The sequence below is a fragment of the Stylophora pistillata genome, chromosome 1 (genome assembly GCF_964205215.1).
Source record: "Stylophora pistillata chromosome 1, jaStyPist1.2, whole genome shotgun sequence".
Classification (NCBI taxonomy): domain Eukaryota; kingdom Metazoa; phylum Cnidaria; class Anthozoa; order Scleractinia; family Pocilloporidae; genus Stylophora; species Stylophora pistillata.
The window spans coordinates 26,692,352-26,701,796 of record NC_142519.1 but is presented as its reverse complement, the minus strand read 5'-3'; the positions used below and the strand labels follow the sequence as shown (position 1 = coordinate 26,701,796).

Below are 9,445 nucleotides of genomic sequence, written 5' to 3'. Positions count from 1 at the left end.
GGTCCCACGTCTGTTGGAAAGCTTGGTGTTGATCCTTGCGTTAGCGTGACAAGTTGTGAACTATCTAAGGCAAGCAAGATGAGTGTTAGCGAGACACGATTCGTTAGGGGAGGAAAGCGGGAAACGAATAGCGAGCTGGCAAATGGAGAGACGTCGGCTGAACTAATTGAGAAACTTATGAATGAAGCTGAACAGTCACCTTCGCCTGTCCAGCATACCTTCATCGCGATCTGGAGCATATTACAAAGCCGCTTCAAACCAGGATCTCCGAATTACGTCCGAGATACAAACCTCGAGTACTACTGCGGTGGATACTTGAATTATGATTGTCACTACAACAAAATCCATTCTGTCAAAGTTCAAAAATTCGACTACACCAGAGGATCAAAGGAAGAATATCCAGAATTCGAATGTTCTCTCGCAAAGGAAGGTTGCCGTAGTGACGAAGATTGTCATCGTGCAGGACTGTCATCGTGCACATGCGGAGGCGATACGTGCGTTCGCCACAAGTCGGAGAAACAAATCACAGGTAGTTCCAAGGAAACTGCATATATGAACAAGGAAAGATGGGATGGGCATGGATGCGATTGGAAAGTCTGGGGGTCAAGTGAGTGGTTGCCACAATAAAGATCGCGATGAAAGGCAAGTTGTATGGTCCTTAGCGACCACTTTTCAAGGATGCTGGTAAACATAAAGCATCTGGCAAAGGAACCTACCACGGGGCAAAGGATCCAATTACAGGTCAAGCGGAAGGAACGGCAACACCTTACACGGCTGAAGATGCTGTGAAGCACCCAAAACCCAGCAGAGCCAATCACAAAACGGCAAAATATCCCATTAACACTCAGTTGAAGGAAAAGAAAGAAGAAATTTGAACTTTCTCTTATGTAATAATCGCTGTATAATCACTGAAATGGCGAGCGCCTAATCAAGTTAAAAGAAAAACTGGACTTACACAACAGTTAGCCATTCGATCAGGAATAGACAGCTAAACATTTTGCGATCAGTCAAGTGGAATGTTGAAATACAAATCCAGTTAAAATGTTAAAATAAAAGACAGTGCATCCACATAGAGAAAAAATTTTCAAAAGAAAGAACTGTAGCTGACACAATTTCTGGGGCAACTTCAATTTCTGTTGAACACTGAATAAACCTACTGTTTCGTTCAGCGACCCCGGAGTCGTAAAGGCACGACATAAAGAATAGGTCACAATCACCTCAAGGGGAAAAAAAAATAATGAAAAAAAAATGCTGTTCAAGAGACGCTGTTCAGGCCGGGCATATATCACATCTTGGCAAGGCCGATACAATGCTCATGGAAGACACGACCCCTTCAGTTCCACTAAAGTTGTTAGGCGGATATAAACAGTGAGGCGAAATAGAAAACTGACAACTAACAAGCAAGGGTTTAGAGAGAGAGAAAGATTGTATCAGCTAAAGCCAGTGAGACTTGCGCGTTCTATATCGATAGCGGACAGTTTTTTTTCTTAATTTCCTCGATTCTTAAAGTCTCCCGACTGTATCGATCATGGTATCTTATTGGCTTGAAAAAATCTTTAGAGAATTCAACGAGTAGTTCTCCGCATCGATGTATTGACATTGACTGTCTGATGTCCGCTAACGGGCAGACCACTTAGGCGGTTCGAGGCTACGTGATGTCTATTATCATCTGTTACAGTTATTAATCTCCGGCTAATAATCGACAAGAGCCGATATTAGCTTGGTTGATTTTATCCAACAATTGTCCCAGAATTAGTATGATTAGCGACCTTTCATCTCCAGAATTTGTTCTACTGATCAATTCAAGTCCCCTCACCGTCCACTTCCTGTGTTCTGTCCATTTATTTTGTGGAGTTGGTTTCACCTTCTTCACTGACACCATTCCAATTGTCGATTCTTCCTAATTACTCTTGTCACCTTTGACTTTGTGGAGCAATTACCAGAGCTTCTTGGCCATCATTTCACTGAAAAATGGATCAAATTTAAACTAAATCTGCATACACTGGAAATTTCCCAGTATTCAAAGGGCATGTATACGTCCACACTCTAATAGAATGGTGTTTCTATCATTATCAGCACACCCCTATTATTGAAAATGGCCAAACCCAGTAACTACCAGTTGGCATTTCCCTGAGACTGGACACTAATTTTCATGCCACATTAACATCAGGACAATTTTAAAACCCTTTACACCCTGGCATCAGTAAGCATATTCTCTGCACTGTCAGTGTTCTGTACATTTCCTATGGTACTGTATTAAAACGCTTGTCACTCCTGAGGGAAGGGGGAGCTAAAGGGTAAATGAAGAAAACAAAAGCATGGAAAAAAAAAGAAAATCTTACCATGGTTATTACTAACCAAGAAAAATATTAGAGTCTTTTGTTAAGAGGATAGAAACAAAAACATTTCCACCATACTGATGGGAAACTCTACCAATAGACAAGAGGAAATGTATGGAAAACAATACGGTACTAAACAGCATGATAAGTTTCATTCAAATGGGCTACTCGAGTCAGTGTACACTTAACCTATTTGCCATGGCACAAAAATAAGAGGCCCTCTTTGAATTAAACAGATCAAACATATCAAAACAACTAGAAAGTCTGTCTTTTGATACCTATGGGGTCATAGTATTTTGTTTCATGATTTGTGAGAAAAAATTACTTGTAACATATTGTACCCAGTCTGACATGATTTTAGTATAGTTCTGGTTTAACTTATCCTAGGAGTCATGATCTAAACTGAAGTTGCACTATACTGCTCAGGTTTTGATCATCCTTAAATTGCCCTAGAACGAAAGCTGTGATTGATCACAAGAATGTTAAAATACCAACTGGTCTGTCTTTATTACCTATGAAAATGAGTACATTAAACATGTATCCACATCTCTCTTTCTTTTTTTCTAAAAAAACAACCACAACTACATAAGATGCTTGGCTAGTAAGAGTTGTACATGATCATACCATATCAAAACTACTGTTGAAGAAAGAATTTTTCTCTCACTTTCTTCCCAAAGTAGGAGATATTTTATTTGGAATTTATTTTGCAACACTAACACTTTTCACTTGACACAGAAAAAAAAAAACATCTTTCCTGACCAGGCAAGTTATGCCAGGCAAGTTATACAGCTATGCCAATGATCAAATGAATGTATATGATCCAAAAGAGCATGCACCAGTCTTTTACCTAAATCAGTTCCATGTCCATGCCAGAATCATAGCATGGTTAGTGGTCATTAGGAACTTCCAGTCAAGTCAGATGTAGTTTGAGGCAAAATTAAGACTTCATGATCACACATTAAACCTTGTGGAGTTATGCCACACTCTGCCAATTGGTCACCAGCTAAGCAGTTACAAAGGGGAAAAACTTATCCCACCTCCTAGAATAGCACTAATGTCTTGGTAACTTTAGCTGTCTTGTTAGTTCCTCAGCTGCTGCCATAGTCAACAATTATTCACGAAAGTAGGGATAAATATCCACCACTTTTACTGATACAGAGGTGAATAATTGTATAAGTATTGACATTGAAGCTCAACAACAACAGACTAAGACATTACATTGTTTTTATCAAATGCTTACAAAGTTTGAAACTTTGCATGCTAAATGCTGCATGAGCATAAGCAAGGAATATCTCTCTACAGAAAGAAATTCATTGTAGGAGAAAGTTTTTTTGCTGACAAATAAAACTCTTAATGTCTTTAACTTGTTTTAGTATCATTTCTTTAATTGTTGTGTGAAAATCAACTTGTTGTTGAAACCACGCTAGAATGCATTACTCATTTCATTTCTTACATTGCAAATATAGCATGTACTCATTAGTTTTCATATACAATGCACTGAACTTTTAAATTTTGCCTTAATATTTTAGGTTGGAGAGATTAATAAAGTTTTTCTTCAATTCTATTTAACCAAATTTGCTATCTTTCTTTTGTACTCAGTATTGCCTCCACATATGCTGGTAAAATTTCTATTCTGAGTCCAAAGCAAAAATGTTAGCCAGATAGAGATCAAAGGCTCTGTGAGCCAACTCATGAATTGGATAAGCCAATGTAATTTGTGTTGTCAACAGAAATGGGTGTTTGATTTCCATACTAATTAAGGTATGAATCGTTAGACTGGTAAATGAGCATTATGAGGAACATGATGTGAAACAAAATTAGGCCTCCTGATTAGTATTTGGTGCAAGACAATCACTGTTCCAGATTTTACTGTAAGGTTTGTGGAATGAAAGTTCAAAAGGGTGCTGTTTTGTTTTGAGCTCAGTATTTACTTGTGATGCAAGCATAGGGATAGGCATGTAAAAGCTTATACGCTGGATGGAACGCATGAACATAAGGATAAGCATATATGCATAACATTATCAAAACATTGCTTTCTTTTTATGCTTATACTGTCTATAGTTAAGACTTGGTTGGCATAAGCATAAGGATAAACAGAAGCAAAAGTCTTTCAGGCAATCAGCAAGCACTATATACTGCTTATACCAAACATGTCCCTATTTAACATAACATCGACTGAGCGCTTGTGCTCATGTTTATGTTACAGCTGAGCCCACCTGCACATTAGCTTGTTATGTTTATGCCTATGCTTGTGTTGCAACTGAGTACTACCCTTGAAGCCTGTTTCGCACTTCTGAGATAATTATTAGCACGAGGATGAAAAAACAAGTACAAGGATGTTCACACCACTCTAAATTTTGTTTTTTGGAATTCTTATTGTTAGTCAGGGGATACTCAAAACAATAATTTTTTCCTTATTTTGAGAGTCAATTCCTTGAAATGTAAGGATCAAGATTTCTGCTTTTAAGAATTTTATACTCTCCAATGAAAGTTCCTCAGTTTAAGAACACCACCTTTAAAAATAAGATTTACATTCCTTGTTTTAAGAATTATATGACTTTGAATTCTCATTTTGAGGGTATTTCCACTATTGAATAAAATAATATTAATATCTCAAATCCTTGGTTTTAGCAAGTATTCATTCTATGTAGAAAGGTTCTTCTTCTAACTAGATTTATGATAAATGCTTGCCAAAATTTCAGAAATATCTGTGGAATTGTGCTTGTCAAATTCCCAAGGAAATATAACTAAATATAATTTGAAAAACGTTTTTACTTTAATTTTTCTTTCAACACACTCAATATCTGTAATTCTTCATGAAACAAGACCACAGTTTTGAGTGTTCCTAGTTTACCCTAAATATAAAGCATTAGGAATATCCTTGTCGCATCTAATTCACAAAAATGTTTAATTTCAAATGACAATCAAAGTGGTTGTCAAAATATATCTTAAATTTATAACTTCCAGAAGAATAAGCATTGAATGTAAACTGCTATCATTTGTAATTTTTACTTTAGTTACAATCATGTGATTATTATACAAAAAATTACTGAACCAGAGTAAAGAATCTTAAACTAAATATAAACCATTTGTTGACAGAATTATAGTCATACACCAGCAAGGATATTCATCCTTGTAAAGGGATTGTTGTTGTGACTGTCAACTTATTATTGTTTTAATCTTCAATATGATTCAAAAGAAAAGTTGCTGTATCAATTTCTTGAAGAATATGTCCTAGGTGTAGAGCCTCTATGACGAGCGTTTAGGTACAGGCAAATCTGTAGCAAGATTTTTGACAAAGAGAAAGAGTAAGCTTCAGTATGATTCAAAGGAAAGGCTACTATACCTATTCCTTGAGGAATTTGTGTTTGTCATGAAGCCGCTATATACTGTTTATTTTAGTATTGGTAAATCTGCATCAAGATTTTTATTGAATAGTTAAAATTTCAGCATATTAAGTTAATTAACATGTAGCTGTGCCATTTCTTGAAGAATTGGTGTTAGGTATAAAGCCATGTCACTTTGCTGTTAATTTGATATACATCAAATGAAGTGAGGTGTAACTTAAGTCTTGCTTCAAAATAAAACTTGCTGCTGTGCATGTATCTTAAGTTCAAAATATTGTAAAGCATTTTAAAGAAAGCACAATTTGGGTTTGTTATGTCAGATTAAAAGTTGTTGTTGAGTTTGTAGTATATCCTGGCTAACCTGTGTTACATGCACAAAATATTGATAGAAAGAACCACTTCCTGGAGTTAAGATCCTTGTCTCAAGGACATAGGGATGATGTATTATTTAACAATCTTTGAGAAGTAAGTGCTCTCTTTTGAGATCTTTACTTACTCCTTTTGAAAAAAATAGGTCTTACAATGAGAAACTTTAGTCACCTTGAAGTAAGGACTCAGTTATCAGTTTTAGGCAGTATTTATCACTCACTGTTAGTGCATATATTATCTTCCTTGTTTTGAGAACTGACAATTACACTCATTTTGAGTGATATCAATCCTCATCTTTAGAACTTCCTGTTCCTCACTCCAGGACGCATTTTTAAGAAAAAAATCCTCAATTCAAGGTATCTAGAAACATATATTACAAACTTAACAGTGCACTAATAACATACACATACACTGTGCCAGTTACACCATTGAAGAAACAGCATATCGATTGATTGAACTTATGCTTGAGCTTCTTTTGCTGCAGTTCCCACTTGTGAACCTGACTTTCCAACATTGATACAGCTCCGGGAATACCAAACAAGCATCAAACAAGTCACTTTACGAGCAGTTGGCCGTGAGCGACACTTCAAAATCGGACTATTGGCAAGCGGCGACTCAAGTCGTTTGAGCCCGCAGTTGAGATTACTAAAAGATCAGCGTTTTAAATGTAAAATTTATATTTACATTAAGTTTCACATGACGGTGTTACAGAGTGCCGGTGGCCTTACGGTAAAAAGCAATGTGATTAGTGAGATTTACAAGGTGGTGACGTAGGTGGTTCAAATCCGCTGTCCTCGAGTAAATTCGCATTTTGCTTAACTTCCTTTTCTTTTTTCCTTTTTCGGACACAATAATCATTTTCCTGGATGTATACATTTAAAAATAGAAGTATTGATGCCATAAATGAAATATACGTTGCAAGAGATAAAAGCGTATTCGGAGATTGGGCAAACTTTAATCAATTCACAAATGAAAAACGTATACTTTTTTACTCTTTCAAGATTATCATTGGCTTCATTTTCACCCCAACACTATTCTTAGCAACAAAGGTCGCCATTTCATTTGTTTATCACTTGCCAAAAACTATCAAATACATTCAAAAGCCTAAAATAGAAAAAAGTTAACAGGAATCGACCAATCGAGCGAGCGAGCGAGCGCCATTCATCACATCACACCTACAACTCACTCTTGCGCACACCCAATTCACAAGTTAAAAAGGAAGCCAGCTTGCTTCTCTTTGGCTGTTAGGAATATCACCTGGCTAATCAGCTGCAAGGTGGCAAATCAACACAAGCAAAATGCACTAATCACATTTATTTGGTGATAAATGATGTTTGTCTTAGGAAGGAGAGATCTATTAAATATATTGGTGTCTTTATAGATTCAAATTTATCATGGAAACCGCATATTGAGTATATCTAAAAAAAAACTGAAGAGGAGCTTCAGAATATATTACATAAAATCCGTTACTATGTAGATATTAATACCTTAACTGGCCTATACTATACACTGATCTATCCTTTTTTGATATATGGTACAACTGCCCAGGGGGGAACACCTATTCAACCACCCTAAAACCTCTTTATGCTTCACAGAAAAAAGCATTGTGCCTCATGACATTTTCACAATTTGATGAGCACTCAAGTCCCCTGTTCAAAACCTTAAATATTATAAAACTACATGATCTTGTATCATATCAGATTGCAATATTTATGTATAGGTTTAAGAATAGATTATTACCTCTTGCATTCAATAATTTTTTTACTGAGGTCAGTGAAGTTCATCATTATAATACAAGATCTGCTGCAAAACAGTCGTCTTATTACCTCCCTAAAGTAAGAACTAACTATGGTAAATTTAATATAAGATTTCAGGCGCCCGTGATATGGAATACAATGAATGAACAGGTCAAAACTGGTTCTCTTTCAAAATTTAAATTAAGTCTAAAGGAACAATACCTTTCAGTATATTGATGACATTAAATTAAAATATTATATTGCTTTCTACACATAGCTATTTTAATTATTATACATCCTCCATAAACTACTTTACACATAGCTTAATGTTTTTATTGTTGTAATTATCATTATCATCTTTGTATGTTGATGTTGTAAGTGTGTACATGTTATGTGTGTGTGTGTGTAATAGTTTAGGTCTTACCTCCACTGTAAATATTTAATTTACACTATTTAAACCAGTTCTCTGGTGTCTTTAGCTACTTAGTTATTTCAGGGAGCTGGTAACCCTTAAACAAGCTTATCAAATTAGTTTTTTACAAATGACTGTAATTCCTAAATTATGGGGTAATAAATTTGTTGTTGTTGTTGTTGTTGTTGTTGTTGTTTTTGGTATAAACCAGTAGTGCCTTGCACTGAAAAAGATGTTTTGTCACTGATAGGTTAACTAATAAAAACAAACTTGGGGAGCAACCTGCAGCATATTGTGGTGTTTTAAAAACATAAAAGTTTTTATAAGCTTTTTCTTTTCCCTACTTTGTCCCCCATTTCACAAATTTATGAGAACTTTTGAACAATTTATGCAAATTTCTCCTCCTATTTATTTTTGGTATATTATTCTTAGTGAAATTTTTGCTAGGGAAATTTGCTCATTCCTTGCCAAAATTTATCCCTTTGCGTGTGAGCAATGTTTGAAATATGTGCCACAAGTACTAGAGAAACCTTAATGCAGGGTTCACCCTACTCCCAATCACCCGTGGAATTACCAGTTATGCCCATTTCAAGAAAATGAGATGGCCCAAGCCCCTATGAAAACGAGGATAAATGCAAACATCAAAAATTAAACTAATCTATATTTTCATGCCCCTAAGTATATTTATACACGAGAGAGGTGCTTGCACGAAGCCTCAGTTAAATTCAAGTTAAATTAAAGTAAGATTTTTATGGAGCTTGAGAATTAAATTTTTTGCCTGTAGTAATAACCAAACATCCCAAATAGTACTTACTTGTGTCCGTGATTAATCTCGTGCGTGCTGGTACTCTCTTGAGATCGTTAACGATGGCATTGTTTAATTACTCGAGTTGTATTACTCTCAATCGCGATCCAGCCGCAGTATTCGACCGCTTGATCGCGCTACATGGACAGTTGCTGCCGACAGAGCTGAATAATAAAATGCTACGTCAGAGGGTATGCGGTCAACAACGCGGGCTCAAATGTCCTAAGTCTAAAATTAAGAGGAAAATAATAAGGGCTGACTTTTACATGTAAAACCAAGGAACTCTGTTTTCGTCGAAGGCATTTTCCTATTTCCAAAAGTTTAAGGAGAAAATTAATTTTTGAAAACATTTAGGGGGTGTACCAAGTTTTTGGAGGTTGTTCTGTGGAAGAAAAGTGGCAAGGAAAACGACCTCAAAGCAACAGAATAGGAAATCA

General features: G+C 35.9%; 1 protein-coding gene and 1 long non-coding RNA gene across 3 annotated transcripts in view; one reads left to right on the top strand and one right to left on the bottom strand.

The window, feature by feature from the left end:
- LOC111320671 (DELTA-alicitoxin-Pse2b) overlaps nt 1–896 on the top strand; it is a 1,587-nt gene extending 691 nt beyond the window's left edge. The window contains 3 exon segments of the mRNA XM_022923332.2: nt 1–609; nt 611–670; nt 672–896. The exon segment at nt 1–609 is cut by the window's left edge and continues 271 nt beyond it. Of these exon segments, the coding sequence (XP_022779067.2) occupies nt 1–609; nt 611–670; nt 672–875 (873 nt within the window). The 3' untranslated portion in view covers nt 876–896.
- Nucleotides 1–9,194, bottom strand: part of LOC148741878 (uncharacterized) — a 27,030-nt gene extending 17,836 nt beyond the window's left edge. For both annotated transcript variants that reach the window (XR_015996035.1, XR_015996036.1), the window contains exons 1-2: nt 9,018–9,194; nt 1,817–1,964 (exon numbers count right to left, since the gene is read on the bottom strand). This is a non-coding gene — a long non-coding RNA (uncharacterized LOC148741878). The remainder of the gene's footprint in view (nt 1–1,816; nt 1,965–9,017) is intronic.
- Between the last annotated feature and the right edge of the window lie 251 nt (nt 9,195–9,445).